This window comes from Ascidiella aspersa, chromosome 4, assembly GCF_963924565.1.
Source record: "Ascidiella aspersa chromosome 4, kaAscAspe10.2, whole genome shotgun sequence".
NCBI lineage: Eukaryota > Metazoa > Chordata > Ascidiacea > Phlebobranchia > Ascidiidae > Ascidiella > Ascidiella aspersa.
This window is the reverse complement of record NC_139450.1, coordinates 25294089-25311028: the sequence shown is the minus strand read 5'-3', so window position 1 is coordinate 25311028 and position 16940 is coordinate 25294089. Positions and strand designations below refer to the sequence as shown.

Sequence of the window (16940 nt, the reverse complement as noted above, 5' to 3'; positions counted from 1 at the left end):
AGCCATGACATATTATGCCAAACTTTTGCCTGAAACAATCTGTTCCAGCAACTCTTTGGTTGTGGCAAATCCTTTATCCATCTCAAAGTAAAAAATTGCTCATTGTGAAAGTGATAAGATAATGTCTAAGTTGATAAGGAAACATGCAAGCACCACACTAAGGTTTTCGTGCCATTTTTGAAAATAGCTTCCCTTTTTCGACTTAAGTCACCTAACTTACCTTTTCATTTTGCCGCAACTGAGTTAAGGTACGAAACGAAAATGTTGTGGGACGTCTCAATTAAAAACGCGACGAACAGTTGAAGTAGGCCTATACCACGTCGAACCATATGCTGCAAAAAATAAAGAGTTGCAACTGCTTGTCATGCGTAACCTTTGCTGCTTGACAACTGCTCTCAAGGGGTCTACTATTTGTCAAACGAAAACCTGACAAAAAAGCAATAGGCTATAAACTAAAAGTTTAGCAGTAGGCCTACAAGCAGCAAGAACAACAACTAGTCTACAATTGAAACAATATAACCAGAAATGTGAACATCTAGCCAAAGTCAATAGATAAAAAATGGTCTTCTGGGGTGAACAAGTATAAACCGACGTTTCGGCAGCAGATACCAGATGACCTAATCAGGGTTAATTGCCAAAGTGTTTTATAGAACAAAAACGTAGGGGTCATCGTACCGATAAAAAATATTGTACTTTCACACTTGGTGCAACTTTTTACAAGAAATTCCAATGGTTTTAGCGTTGCGGTGTGCTATGGGTCGAGCGAGAAATAAGTCCATTTATTAAAACCAACTTCATTAAATGTTGTACGCTTGACCGATTGGCATCTATGCTGTTTTATTTTCTAAAACACTAATTAAGTCTGTTGACATGCAACAAAATAAGCTTAATTGATTAGTGTTTGTATTTGTACGACTGTGCGTACGTTTATTCGCGAATTGGTAACACCAACGCCTATATAGATAAGCGTTGGTAACACTGATCTCTATGAAACTCATTTCATAGAGATCAGTGGTTGGTAAGCGTAATAGAGAGAAAAAATAGATTGTGGTCCTGTCCACATGGAAAAAGTATTTTTGTTGTTGGGGGTTCGTTTGAATATTTCAAACCCGTCAATTTCGAACCGTTGAAGAGGTAGTTGTTCAAATCGTACTCAAGTGAGGAGGTGACTTGCCATTTTCACGATAGCTGAACGATGAGTCTTTCACTTAGGTAAGCATTCAGATTAGTTAAGCAAAAACGATTTATGTATTTTATAAATAAAGCAATATGAGCACGAAGGCCACTCTGCATTTTATAGTGCTTCACGCCGAGATTTTTGGTGTGCAAGTTTGAAATTATTTTTTTTTTGCACACCTTAGGTTAGAAAACTTGCCACAATTTAGCTTTTATTCGAAATTTAGTTTTATACAATTCAGTTTTATACACTAATTTCTTTAAAAAATATTGGTTGTGCACCTGCCTCAGAATGCAGACTGGCATGCAAAATAGAGACAAAAGCTAAATATCGTGGGTTTTTAAATTGAACTCCTGTAATGAAGTCAGTTCTCAAATTTGCTCAACTGTTAATAAATTACTGCCCAAAATGCAAGTGGGATTAAGGGAGTGCATTCGCGACTGAATAAATTCCCCAGCCTTTTTCTATGAAATGTTGATATAGATGTGTACCCTGGACTAGGGTTCCTCTCCGGGAATGTCTCGACGGGAAATTCCCAGGATTTCCCGCGAACTAACAATCCCAAATCCCGGGAATTTTTTTTTATAATCCCGGGTATTCGGCAACCTAGCAAAACTTTAAAAATATTGCCGTTTTTGACCACCGGTAATATAAAGAAAAGAATATTACCAACCATGTTAACGTCGTTGCCTGAGTTGTTTTATTTGCGCTTACCAGCGGAAAAACCTAATTAAATTTATTCTAACAAAAAAAATGCGTCATGCATGCGCTTTTTTTTTAATAAAAACAAATAAGGGTCCTGACTCGTATTAGAGAAGGTCTGGCGCTCCTTCAGTTATGAACGTATAAATTAATAAAAAAAAAACGGGATCTTTAAATACCGCTTACCACAACGCAAATTATTTGGGTTAGAATGTGTGTTAGCGTTTGGGTGAGGGTGGGTCAAGCGTTATTATTAATAATAAACATAATTATACTTGACCCACCCGCACCCTAACCCAAGCAATATGCGGTGTGGTATGCGGTATTTCTTTGTTTTGTTTTTTTGCATAACTTTCCACGTACATAAGTGAAAGAACGCCCATAAATGAGCTTAATTAAATGTTTAGAGCTAAAATAAAAAAATACAAACGTCAAAATGACGTAATGTTATGTATAATTTTTTCGTCGGGATCCCGGGGTTCCCGGGAAGTTTCATTTTTCAATCCCATTTCCTTGGAGTGAAGAAATCCGGAAAAAAGAGGAACCCTACCCTGGACTGGAGTTAGCAACCGAGTTAGGATTTGGTTAAAGCTTGTAGACAGCGTATTCTATCACGTTTATGGTTTATACCGGCTTTGATGCGTTGTTATTCCAAATTTAGTCTTTTTGCAAAGTCTGTCCGTGTGCTAAATTTTTTTTTTTTAATTTAAGTTTAATTTTGTGTATTTTATTTTTAGAAATGAACTGAGCCTTGAGAAAAATAAAAGGAGGAAAAGACGTGAACTAACAAATGAACAGAAGCAAGAAATTAAAGAAGCTTTCGAGTTGTTTGATACTGATAAGGATCAACGAATTGATTATCATGAATTAAAGGTACAAACAACAAACTGTTACGCATTCTTAAATTGTACTTATTTGCTAAGTTTCAAGATACCAATTATAACAACCCTTTAATAATAAGTTAGAAGTTAGAAGATGCAAATAAAGTTGGCTATATCATGTATATGTGTTTATGTTGAACTGTATATTTTGACAGCACAGATCAGTTTGTATATGCTTTTCTGGTATGCACCCCCCCCCCCCTTTTTGGATTTCTGGATACGCCATTGTGTGCTAGTATATAAGTTAATAAAAACAGGTCTAAATTTATTCAGCCAAATTACGTTGACTATCAAATAGTTTGTTGTCTAAATTTTAAATATAATTTAAGAAGACAAAACTTTTCACCGGCAAAGTACAGCAGGCAAAAAGTGGACTATACTCGTATAATTTCACCTAAATGTTTTTGTGTTTTTAGTTGTTTGAAAAAAAAAAATAGTTTAATGAAGTATGGTAAGCGCCCTTTGTAGTTATGTTTTTAAATTAGACTGTTGGATATTAATTATTAAGATTGATTAACTGCAGGCAATAAATAAATTAAAATGTATGTACGCCCAACCATCCAATTGCAATTTCATGTTTGCTTTGAACTTCCTAATATTATTTCAGTGTTAAAAATAATTGTTTTATAACTAACAACTCTGTAGTCAACATTGAGGAGGACCATGCAACAACTTCAAAAACAATAAATGCATTTCAATTAAGGGCTCAACAGTTCGAAAACCTAAAAAGTTTATTTTTTTGAAAATTTAACAGACGGATATTTGGTTATTCTAACCTTTATACATTGCATATACCCACGTCCCACATTCTGTTATCTCACTTATAACATCCATAGAAAAAATAAATATGCTTAAACTGCAGTGAACAATCTCAGGTGTTCATAAGACTAGTTTGTTATGGTCGCAATAGCATTAGTGAATTTGGTTGTACAGAGCTGGCCTACCAGCTTGCGATGTACATTACCTAAACATTTTTTACATATCGCAGTCATTCTTTCCCTTTTTAGTGTTGTTTCTCCTGGAATAAAATTTATTTGTTTCTATTACCCAAGTTTTGACCTGCAAATAATTCATTAAAAAATAACACTAAAATTACCTAATCATGTGTTTTAAATTGAATGATAAATGTTCTAATTTAAGTGTACTTAGTATAAATTTTCATTTTTGCAGGTGGCAATGCGTGCTTTGGGTTTTGAGGTTAAAAAAGCAGATGTTCTAAAAGTTCTTCGTGATTATGACAGAGAAGGATCAGGCAGCATCAGCTTTGAAGACTACAATGACGTTAGTGAGTAATGTTTATAAATTATTCTTTTTGTGAATTCCCATTAGATTTTCAATTTAGGAATCGTCACAATTTTCTTTAAGATATATGTTAAATCTTCATAAAAAGAGGAAATGCTTGTTTACTTAGTTACTCACTGTTTAGAATTTCAACTAATATACCCCCACAAACAACCATAATTTCTAAGTTTATCAAAGTTCCTACATAAAACAAAACTTTTGGAACAAATTAATTTAACAATAAAATCTGTTAAACCAGATTAGAACTAACTAAATATGGCAGCTATTTCACGAAATCATTTCACATATCAGTAAAAGCCCACATAGCAGTAAAAGCAAAAAATTGAGTTTCATTTGGTCGAATTGGCTAAACTGTAACTTAGGAGGCGTTTCGCATTGGGCACACAACAAATTGCGCATGCTCGACACAATGATTTTTATCGAGCTGATAGTGAGAAACGTGTTGTGAGGGCAATGAAGGGCTGTGATGTCGAGCGCCAATAAAAACGTCAAGCGCAAAAATTAAACATTGCGTTATCGTGTTTTGAAAGATGTAACGACACACAATACAACGGCAATATGCAAAAACAATATAGTTTCGCGCAAAAAAAGTTCGACTCCCCATGTTGCTAGCCTGTTATCATATATAAAATATGGATGAAAAATAGTCCGAAAGGGCGATAACTTTTATCGTTTATCTATAAGTTAATTAAATAGTGTGGTGATACCGTCGATGATATGTGTATTACAAATAGACAGAACACCTGCACCTGCAACGGCAATCAAAAAAACATTGTTAGAGGACGCGCGGGGAGCGCGAAAAATTTCGGCAGTTTTGATGTTAAAGTTGGCAAAAAACAGAGTTTGTATGTAGGAGTTATGTTAACCCAAACGAAACCATTAAAATCAATGCAACAAATAAAAATATTGAAGTCGAGCTTGCGCCCCCCTTAGAATTGCTTGGCGCCCCCCTAAAGGGGCGCCCCTCCCCCCGGTTAACAACCGCTGGCTTATAAGGTTAAACACCTAAATTGTGTTTAGTGACTGATTGGATGCTGGAAAGAGATCCACAAGAAGAGTTTTCCAAAGCTTTTAAACTGTTTGATGATGATGACACCGGCAAGATTTCGGTATTTTTTATTTAAGTTGTACTAATTGCTGATCATTCTGGTTTGATCAATTATGACATTTTTAGCTAAGGAATCTGAGAAGAGTAGCAAGAGAACTAGGAGAAAATATGTCAGAAGATGAATTACGAGCAATGATTGATGAATTTGACACTGATGGTGATGGTGAAAGTAAGCATTACTACAGTATGTAAATTTATTTTATACACTACATCAGTGGTTCTCGAACTGGGGTCCACAGTCCTTTTGTGGTCTGCGAGACAGTTTTCTGGGGCCGCGAACCACCTAGCAAAAAATCAACATGATGCTCCTGAAGTCTTGCATTGTTCTAATGATAATTGCGTTTTAAAGCTTGCTGAGCTGCCACTGTAAGCTGTACGGGAGTGTACGGTCGCGGTTTTAAAACCACACTCAAAAGAGAATTTGCCTCACTCAAATAAAGTAGTTCGTTAGAGGTTTCACATTTTCCATGGAGATTTCGATCACGATCGGTCTTATTATACCTCAAAAGCAGAGGCAGTGTGTGACGCAGTTTGCACCCGTCACATTGATACCAATAAAAACAACCTGTTATTTTGTGTTTATTTGTGTATATTTTTAAGAGAACCTCGAGAAATTTAACAAATTGCTAAGGGACCGTTGCGTAATTTTCTAAAAAAAGTTTGAGAACCACTGCACTATTTAAACTTAGATCACATTGTTACCTAGCAGCTTCAAGTAGGTAAAGTAATTATTTTTTATAGCTTCTTAAAACCCTATTGTGTCGTCACTGGTCCACGTGTGTGATATCTCTGAACCATGGTCATGTACCAATAGTACCTTGCTTAACAAAATAAGATATATTTTCTGACTAGTATGCCGAACATATACTTATATAAAATTGTTTTTTAGAAGGACATAGTTTAGTTAAAATTTAGTAAAAATTACTTTTGTTTTGCAGTTAATCTGCAAGATTTTGTTTCTATTATGACTGGAGACACCTGAGAATACCAACTTCGAGTAATATGTTACCACTAAATAATTTGTTCATAATTGCATAATTGCTTCATGAGATACACGACTTTCTTTAGATAAACGCAGGTTTTTAAGCTTTAAATACTCTTCAACCAACAGCTATCTCGCTTTTGATAATCCTTTCGTTGTTGTTATGTACTATTTACGTAAATTTGTAACTATTTTACTTATTTTTTATTGTCATGTGAATATTTTTCTTTTGTTTGCAATGTATTCTTAAATGTTGCGTTGGCGGTTGCGTAACTGCTTTCAATGCAAATTTAATATTTGCCATTTACCTTGCTGCTACAGATGTGTTCCTATTAAAATATCTCCCTATATTGCCTTAGTTTTAAGTGTTTTTGTGTAGTTAGTATCAATCCTACAGGTTAAGCTATTATTGTTGTAAATATTTCATGCGTTAATGTCTGCTTGAGCCATTATTTCGATCCGCATTGGTCCGACAAAAGCTTTGCTTTTAGGAAATGAAAACTTGGTGGTTTGACAAATGGGATTAGCAATAACGCACTTAGCCGTTCAAGGTAGGCAGTATAATCATAAACCAAGGTATTTCGCCAGAATAATTTATGAGAACTTGCCGCCACGCTGGGTTTTACTGGCCAATTTTTTATTGTTGGAGGTTATGTCAAGTCTAATTGCATATGCCACTCGTAGCATAAAAGTACCGAATACATTAACCGGCTTTTATCCCAAAATTAATCATTTTTATTCAACTTGCATCAGTGACTGGTTTACGATTTGGGGAAATGTAGTCCAACTTCTTTTCGTCGCGAGCCAAAAACATTTATTTTTTATCTTGCCAGCCAATGTTTTTAAATAGCGATTTTTAGGCTTATTGCTGGCAAATTATACATAGCCTATGGCAGTGCTTCGCAACCTTTTTCAGTTCGCGACCCACTTTTAATGCAAGTTTTATTGTGCGACCCACAATGAGAAATGACCAAACAAATTAATGAGAAAAATAACAATGTATACATGCACCGGTACAATACGCACTGAAATAGTTAATGCGACACAGCACTTCTAATTTGTACGTATTTGTTACATTGTTGCATCATTCTTACGTAACCATAATGCAATAAGTTCCCGAGGTGGTAGAAAACGGTAACATTAAGAAATACTTCGCGACCCTTCTGAAATAGCTTCGGTCCACCAATGGGTCGCGACACACTGGTTGGGAAGCACTGGCCTATGGCATGTATACTAACTTAATGAGTTCTATACCTTTGTTCAGCTACGGTAGTTATGAAGTAATTTCAACACCAAAATTTTGCAAATTTGCCACATAATTTATTGATCAATGTTACGTCTGTGGTCGAGGTTCTTCCTCGATAATAGCGGTGGTATACACGTGGAAAAAAACAAATAAAATATTTTTGAACAAAGTGGTATTGTTATGCATTACAAAGCATCATTCAATTACAATAACAGAGAAACAAAAATTGAAGTGATATTGCTAAATTGCAGCAAAGCTGACTATCAGTTCGCGGGCCAAAAAAGTGGAACTCGCGTTGGCCCGCGGGCCTGCAGTTGGACCACACTGATTTGGGGGATAGGCGCAGTCGTCACATGTAACGCGAAGTCATAAAATAGTGATTTTGAGAACAACGTGCAGTGCGTTTATTGTTTAATTTAGCTATGACTAAAGTTTTCAACTGCCAGTTACTCAATAACTGTCATTGCTTTTAAAGCATTATATCCCTAAATTTAAAAGCATTATATCCCTAAAAGCACGATGAGACCTTGTGTGCCTTCAGGCTAAAACTTTAATTCTAGATTTTAGAAAAAATATACAGTTTTCGGGGATGTCATTGCACTCTTATGGATTTAACAGTTTACCTCTGTTTTATGTTACTGATTATTATTTGACAGTTGTATACGTTGGATGAAATACGTGAAACGCCTTAAAAATGTATTAGTTGTTAAATAAATCACAAGTTACAAGAATAAACGAGCTTGTTTGCTAAATTATAAGCTATGCAGGAAGAAAAGTATTTAACATTTTTGAAACCTTAACTGATAATGGTAACAGTGGTGAGTATGCCAAAGCTCTGCAAGTTTTGAACAAGTACTTAGGGACACTATCACTTAAATCAATTACTTCACTGTTTTCAACCAACTTGACTTGACTTAATTCAGTTGGGAAAAAGTCATAAATTTAAGTCATAGGGTCAAATGACTTAGTTTGTAATAAAGCCTCAGTATTAATAACGCAAAGCTGACTGAAGTCAATTTGTAACATCAAACCAGTGCCCATATTTTGATGTATAAGCACTGATCAAAGGGAAAATGGCCATGTGGTTGCATGTTGAAAAATAATATTTGTTTACTTTTCTACCACGGGGATCTCCCTCAATAAACAATATTATTTTTGTATCTTGAAATACAAAAAAAAGAACCTATGATAAATATTGCGTACCTTTTTTAGTACAGATGTCCTGAACACAGCAGATAGAATATTTTTTAATTATATATATTACATGAATTGATTAGTAATTTTAATTGGGCGCTGGTCATAATCCTACCACAGCGTTCAAACGAAAATGGGCGCTCTTTCACTTATGTACGTGAAAATTAATAAAAAAAAAACTTTCTTCAAATGCCGCATACCACAACGCATATTGTTTGGGTTAGGGTGCGGGTTAGCGTTTGGTTGAGGGTGGGTCAAGTTATTATTAATAATAAACATAATATTACTTGACCCACCCTCACCCTAACCCAAACAATATGCCCCAATTTGTTGGTTAAACGGTTGGCAAATGTTTTTATAGTTTAATATTCGGCGAATATTAATATTCAATATTAATATTTTTTTAAATTTTTAATTTTTTTTTTGATATTCCTAAAATATAAACCTGTATTCGTGTGGTTGTAAAATATTTTTTTTCTAGATGCTGAATAAATATGTTTATTTTGCCTTTGAAATTGTAGGATGAGATAGGGCGAGATTTTGTAGGTTGGCTAGCTCTTGGTGCGTTGTGGTATGCGGTACTATTTTGTTTTTTGCATAACTTTTCACGTACATAAGTGAAAGAGCGCCCATTTTTGATGTTTTTTGGTATGTTTTCTGGATAGCTTAGGTTACTTATATATATTTCAAAAAATATATATATAATTTTGAAATTCAAACTGCTTTTCTTTGGTAATATAACCTATTTTTTTAAGTCTTTTTTTAGGTCAAATAGGGTAATTTTATCCTACTTATCCCACTGAATGATTGTTGATCACACAAAAAAATGGACAAGGCTATCATTGACAGATTGAAGCATATAGAAACATTGTAAGTAAAGTTTAAACAAATTAGCCTTCATCTGTATAAAGCACTGCAGATTTGGCTTAAAAAACAAGTTTGACTTCCTTGAAAAACTCCGGCCAAACGTTTAATCGGAGTCCAGAGTCCAACGCCAGTCAAATAAATGGTCTTGGACTGGGAAAAATACATTTTACATACATTTTTATTAGAATTTTTTTTTTGTTTTGTATAATAGACTTCTACAATGTGTATTACAGTTATGAGCAAGCCCCTCCAGGAATGGTTAAAGAAGAAGAAGAACAACCTGAAGAATGTATTCCGGACACGGAACAAAATCAAGCTGCTCGTGACTTTTTAGCCAATGCACCAAAGAAGGGCCTTTGGATGCCTTTGGGGAAAGAAGTAAAAGTTATGCAGTGTAAGTTTTTGTTTTCCAATTTTAAATAATCAAACAATAAAGATGTTGTAACAAAAATCTTTATAAATCCAACTTGTCATGAACCCCAAATTTATTTTACATATAATGTCACAATATACATCATAAGATAATGTCATGTTAAGAAATTTTAAAAGGTGTGTTGTTCTTTAACAAACAGTGCCATTGTGAAACAAGAAGTTCATATTGCAAAGAGGTAGAGTTGACCAAAAAAATAATAACTACACCAAACTTATTACACAGTGCCGCATAAGATAATTTGAGTGCTTAGAGGGCCGCACCACATAACTAGGAAACAAAATTGTTTTGTATTGCATCTGCACTACCCTTAATTTATTTCGTACCATTTATAAATACAAATAGTATAGAATGGCATAGTAAATGTTTTCAACCAAAAATGACAGGATTTTGCAAAAAGTTTAAAATGTACTGACTACTGACTTTCACTTGCGCCACAGTTGCAGAGATGGAAATATTTGATTAGCCAAAAGTGTGTCTATAAAGGGCAAAAAAATATAATTTGGCTGGACATGGCCTTGTTCAAAATACCCTAAAAATGTGTATGCTGTAATTCCTGTAAATGTAATACTTCAGCATGTTAAGAGAAAAAAATTTATACCTATATTTATAACCGTGTAATTTTTGACAGACTTGCACCAAACCTGTATGACCCACTATTTAACCCTCTGCGACTACTTTAAGAATCACTATTGTAATAGGTCAAAGAAATGCCATTTGAACTGCTCTATATTGAGATGAATTTAATGTTTTGATAATTGTGAAATGACTCAACAAACAATTAACAATCAAGTGAAGTAAAACTGTACAGACATAAAACAGGTCTAATAAAGAGAGGTTTAGGTGAGCTACTTCTAATTTATAAGAAGATCAGCTATGCATCAAGACTTGGGTCATTGTGAGCTCTATTCTTAGCACTGAGCTTAACTCTAGGTAACTACAAGATGCACTCCGCAAGTTGTATGCAGATCTTTACCAAGTTTTGTGCTGCTCTTACATTTATTTTACTGTTTTATTTTTAAGCATGTATAGTTTGTAATATACCTTAAATCAGTTCTTTTCAACCGGTGTGCACGGCGCACCTGCACCAGTACAAAAAGGTATACAAGGGTGCATCACAAACTTTTAATGAGCCATTATTATTTGACATTTTTAATGACAAAACAGTCATTAAAATAGTCTCTGCTCTTTTCTCAAGATTGTTTGAATGCTGTTTTATGACATGCACTAGTACTTGCAAGAAGCCTGCAGCTATAATCAAACTCTCACCCGACAGTGTGTAAAACTTTGGCAGCTTCGCTCGGTTTAATTGACATGATGATATCTATATGCATAATGATTTTTCATATCGCATTTTACCTCAATTTACCTTTAAAGTAAACAGGGTGCATGAGTTCGTCTCAACAACTTTAAGGGTTCACCAAACCAAAAAAGGTTGAAGAGCACTGCCTTAAATCATCATCTGTTTTTGCATGTTTATTTGTCTAAGCTCAGATTACATTTTGTAGAATCAAGGCATTTATGAATAAAAGCTTAAAAAACCTGTTTTGCCTAATATTTTAATGTAAATAACAATTTACACTTTCTTTTTTTGCTGGTGTGTAAAGTAAAACTAGGTAAGGTGTAACATTTTGGGGGGTTAAGACAGACAGTTCAGTATAAAAATGATGCTTTTGATTTCTTGCTGCTAGACCACTAGTGATATAAGACAATGGCTAGTTATTCAGCCCCCTGTGTTCTGCTTTTCAGGTTGGAGATGCAAAAACTTTGGTCACAGGACTGGTGATAAGGAATGTCCTATGTTCAATACAGGAAATGAAGCCAACGAGAAGTTCCGAGAGGTTTGCAAAAAAATTAACTTTCAAAGATAAAATATTTTATTGCCAAATTGATATTATGATCATGTGAAAAAATTGGATAAAGCTTACTGAAAAAGTATCAATATTAACTTATTTCTGTGCCATACAGTATATGTAAACCGCAATGTCTCAAAAGTTAAAAGAAAAATAGTTTATGTTTAATTGTAAATGGTTAAATAAAATCTAGATTTTTTCCTTGAAAGTTAATCAATTATTATTTTTCTTGTAGTATGCAAATGATGGAAGTTCTTCTAAACAACCCACCTAAATTCACTTAAAGCTCTCTTAAAACTTGTTTCGTTTAATCAAAGGTTTATGAAGATCCAATGTTTGAGCTTCTAAATGATGAGAAAAAGCAGGAACAGGATACCAAACTGCGATGGTTGCAGCAGGTTTTGGAAAAATCATCGACAGATGAATCATCTTCAGATACTAATAATAAGCATAAAAAGAAAAGAAAGAAGAAAAAAAAGAAAAAGGAGGAAAATTGGGTAGAAAAGTCATTACAAAATGTTCCTTCACCTACTAAATCGAACAAAATTGAGATTGATAAAAAGAAAACAAAGAAAAGAAAAAGGAACACTACATCGACAGATTCAAGCGACACAGACAGCCATTTAAAATCTACAAAATCAAAAAAAGTTTCCAAGGTTAAGAAGCACAAACACAAAGAAAGGAAACACAAACATCACAAATCTCATAAAATTTAATTGTGAACGTTTGTTTTTTTGAAACCATTGCACTGAAGTAAACATCGGTAAAACGAAGCATGAATGATTACATTTATTACGCTATTTATGAAAAATATGCTGACAAATGAGTCAACGGTCACAAAACGTGATTTTTAAATCGATAGTTGCTTCTTTAACTGTCAAATGCTAAATATTTATTTTGGCATTTCAAATGCTTTAATTGTGAAGCCCTGCTAAAACTAGGCATTTTATCAGTTAGGCACTGTATTTATTAGGCATTTTAGCAATGTGAAATCTTCGAATTATACACGTTATATGAAGCATATACTAGGTCATTTGCTAACCCCAAGGCATATAATTTTGTAACTTTTTAGTTTATTTAATCAGCTAACGAATGTGAACAAGAGTTAGACACCTCGTTGTTTGTTTTTACCTTTATTCGTGTACCATCCTGTACATAGGCTTTAAGGATTTCAATTTTTTATACAAAAATAAAAATACAGAAACCATTGCGTGACGAAAGCTCTTACAATCGCTTTTATTACAAAAAGGCCCGCTGATGAAGTTGTTGGGCAATGTGGTTATTGTCTGTTTTCTTGGCTGTTTAAACATCAACCCCACCCCTAAGAACATTAATAACTCCCCTTCAAATATTAACCCTAACCCAATTTTTAACTTTTTTTTCTACCATTACCCCCAAAATGAAAAACGATCATTTGCCAAAACAGCGGCGCCATTCAAACTGAACCGCCCAAACGTCGATACCAAATTGCCAGACCGACGGCCCCCGATTGTCCCATACCCTCTCCGTACAGTTTCAGGCGTTTTTTGGCCAGTTAGGCCTCGTTTTGGTGAATTTAAAACTTATTCCGACAAGTTTAGGTCTTATTCAGACGATTCAGTTCTGATTCTATCTTTAAAAGTCATACGATTTTGGCTATATTAGGTGGTTGGTCTTAATTCTGTGGTAGGCCTTATTATAGATTATCCTGCTTTAGATATTGTTGATCTTATTGTGCGTTTCCCACAGAAGATCGCGCAGAGTAGCGTCAAAGGAAATTATCAGAGCTGGGAGAACGGTCTCACTTTAGAAAGAGATTGAAGATAAATTCTATATTTAACCTTTTCCTTCCCAGCGTTGCCATTCGGCAACATAACTTTTGTGATGTTTTTCTACCTTATCTGCTGACATCCGGCAACAATCGTAAGATTAGGTTGTAAATATAACTTATCAGATTGTTTTGAGACTTTTGTTTCGACTGATTTTTAGTTTTCTTCGTTTTGCGTTGACTAACGCCCGTGCTCAGTGGATGATAGAAAGTGCTAAAAGTGCAATATGGTGAGTGATAGTTTATAAGGGATAGACACACTATATTCCTCAAAATTTTGAGAACATGTTGGTTAGCAATGGCACAGCTTATAACCGAAACCTCACACCTCGTTTCAAGCAATTCGCTTTTCAGAACTTTTTCGTTTTCGCCGATCGGCAACAATGGTAAGTTAGGCGAGTAAGTGTGAAGGCGGTCTCAAAAAAAGGTGCACATTGTGCACCAAATATGCACTGAATGTGCTCAACGCAAGAGGGAGACGGGCTCAAAACCAAAATGTGCACTTGTCATATGTGAACGAATCAAATCGTGCACAATGTGTACTTGCGATTTGTGCACGGTTCAGTTCACATTTGAAGGTTGATTTTTCGATTTTTTTGTAATTGATTTTTAGATTTTTTATTTCGTTAGCCTTTCATTTTTTGTTTATCTTTAATTTCTTTTTACTAATATTCCTTTTTTCTTTGTTATTTGAGATTATATTTAATATTCTGTATAATATAGATTTTTTTTATTTCTGTGGTAATTTCATATTACCTATCTATCGATAATAATTCGTTAATAATCTTGCTTTAAGTATTTCGCAAATTTGGCTGCTGCAGTTTTGGTTCCGATTTCCGTTTAAAATTTTCTATTCCACTATTTCCAACTTTTTATCTTACGATTGGTTTTCGCCTTGTAGCGAGCATTTTTGATCCCTCAATTTTTTTTGTGCTATATGCGTGCCGCTACGCCTTCAATTTTCTGGTTTTGTAAAATAAACTTTTGTGTTGAAATTTTTTAATTTACGGAATTATGGCATGGCTTAGCGTTAAACAATCACTCTTGTTTAATGTTTTTTTGTAATAAAGAACAATTTTGTATTTTTTTAAATGCGGTGAATCAGATAAGTCGATCGAGCCATTATTTACGAAAGATTTTTTCAGGAGTCATTGATCATTTAAAAAACATGTCAGTTGACCTATCGCTATTAAAAACAGGAAATATTGTCTTACGTTTAAAAAGTCGTATCAACATGCAATTGGGTAGGGGTGCCAAAACACACGTTTTGTTCCGATAATGAATATCGTGGACCACATAAACAGAATAGATGAAAGTTATGAACGTTTAAAAGTATTTCTACAGGTTGTAGAGCTAAATTTGCAGGTTTAGTTACCTGCAGTTGCCAACTTATTTTTTTCGTAAACTTACCCCACATAATCGAAAATACATACAATTGGGACTCAAAAAAAAACATAATAATAAAAAGAATCCAACGAAAAATAACATGCATAATAAATTCACTTTAAATAATCGAAAATCCATAGGATTGGGACTCAAATAAAAAATAATATTAATAAAAAGAATTGCACGAAAGATAACATGCATTGCTCGATCTTCTAAATGCAATAAACATCATCGGAAAAATCGTTTGATATATAATTATTTCTTGACTGTCCAACGTGCACTGGTACACTGTAAGTTGCACAACGTGCGATAGTGAAAAATGTGCACTTAACCGCCACATTGTGCACGATTTGTTTTTGAGTCCTGTTGCGAAAAGGAAGGGTGTGACTTTTTTGTGACATCTGTCAGTGACAGGTGTCAGTAAGCTACTGACAGTTTGCGCCCAAACTGTCACTACGACTGCCAGCTGTCAGTAGGGTAAAATGCGGCGGCTTTGAGATTCGTGACAGGTTAATGTTCTGCAGTAACAGATGAAATTTGTTAACGTCTTGGATTACTACAATGTTGTTTTTTTATTGTAAAACAAAACTTTTAATAGATAGAATTGATAATTTACTTTGATAGGAGTGCTGGTTATCACATCCCAGATTAATTTAGTGAGTGAATACCATCCGTATTCACTCAATACTATTCGTAGGAAAGGTAGTAAATTCTCGCAGTGAATGGTAAAAACTCGCCTGTCATTGCGCAGTGACAGGTGTCAGTGACAGTGACCGGCTACATAAAAAGTCACGACTCCTGTTGGCGCGATTGTGCAATTTATGTGCACCGAAGATTTGCGGAGTGGCGATATCGAAGCTGATGAGGTTTATCCGAGGCGCAATTATTGCTAGTTGAAAAAAAAGTGCAATGTGCACAGAATGTGCATTTCAACTTTTAGCAGGTGGTCTACAATTCTACCACAACGAATATTAGTTGGCTTAGGGTGCTGGTTAGTGTTTGGTTAGGTTAAGCAATATTAATAAATAATAAATATAATAATACTTGACTCACCCTAACCCAAACATTGTGCGTTATTTTAATATTTGTTTCAAGGCTGTGCTAAGGCGTAATGGTGCAAGGAGAAACTTCTTAGTTGCAAACTAATTCTATAGCCGTTTACTGAACTTCCGGGACAGGCTCATTATTATGACAAATGGGTCGGTGACCGTACTTCAAAGTTCGGTTAACCATACCGAAGTTGTGTATACTGCGGTTGAAAGCCGGTTTTATGTATTTTCGTTTTTTTTTAATGTAGTACGCAAAAGCATTAAAATTGTGTTAAGGAATTATGAAGTGTTTTGTAAAGGATCAGAGATATCCATACCATTTCATACCAATGTTGACAGAAGGCATGGCATAAATTTCGTGAGTTTTTGAAGTACTGTATATTACAAAATAATCGGATGTTAAGCAATTAATACAGTGCAATGGCAATTCCGTTTGGCAGATAAGGCTACCACTAGGTAGATATAAAGAGACGGAGTCAATACAAAGTGACGGTATAGCTGTTATAAACAAAAGTATTCAATATCACTGAAGTGTCAAATTATATGCCAGCAACCCCAAATCATGTATTCTTAACAAATAATTTTTTTTAACTACGTAAAGTTAGAACTGTGTGTGTTCTTCACGTTTACTTCTTTACGTCGCCACATTTATATGTAAGCGACGTCACGTGTTGACGTACCTTTGTGACATCATCTCTGCAAAAATTCTTGAACATGAACGAATTATAGAGACCGGAACTGGTTTGTTTCCATGATTCCAAATTAGTGCTTAGTTTTAAATCGCAAATTTACAGTTATAAGCATTTCTCTGTTTTTTTAATTTAAATTGAGTAACATAGTCTTAAATTTTGGCTAAAAACGTAGTCGACCTGCCCTGCTCAGTTGGGGAACAGCTATTTATTTAGTTTAGTGCAATGTTTTACAGAAAAGTAGCTCTGTTTGTTACTTTCAAAACT

At 34.5% G+C, this 16940-nt stretch overlaps 2 protein-coding genes and 1 pseudogene across 2 annotated transcripts; all 3 read left to right on the top strand.

The window, feature by feature from the left end:
• The first annotated feature begins 1074 nt into the window (after positions 1-1074).
• LOC146157121 (centrin-3-like) lies at positions 1075-6505 on the top strand. The gene is made up of 6 exons (XM_083386892.1): positions 1075-1212; positions 2617-2752; positions 3931-4045; positions 5083-5171; positions 5237-5339; positions 6109-6505. The coding sequence occupies exons 1-6, from the start codon at positions 1196-1198 to the stop codon at positions 6150-6152; spliced, it is 504 nt and encodes a 167-aa protein (XP_083243018.1). The 5' UTR covers positions 1075-1195; the 3' UTR covers positions 6153-6505.
• A 2843-nt stretch (positions 6506-9348) lies between these two features.
• LOC146157120 (retinitis pigmentosa 9 protein homolog) lies at positions 9349-12869 on the top strand. Its single transcript, XM_083387704.1, has 4 exons — positions 9349-9462; positions 9693-9853; positions 11639-11730; positions 12060-12869. Exons 1-4 carry the CDS (start codon positions 9419-9421, stop codon positions 12456-12458), a joined length of 696 nt encoding a protein of 231 aa, XP_083243830.1. The 5' UTR covers positions 9349-9418; the 3' UTR covers positions 12459-12869.
• A 2898-nt stretch (positions 12870-15767) lies between these two features.
• Positions 15768-15890, top strand: LOC146157119 (U4 spliceosomal RNA; annotated as a pseudogene).
• The last annotated feature ends 1050 nt before the right edge of the window (positions 15891-16940 follow it).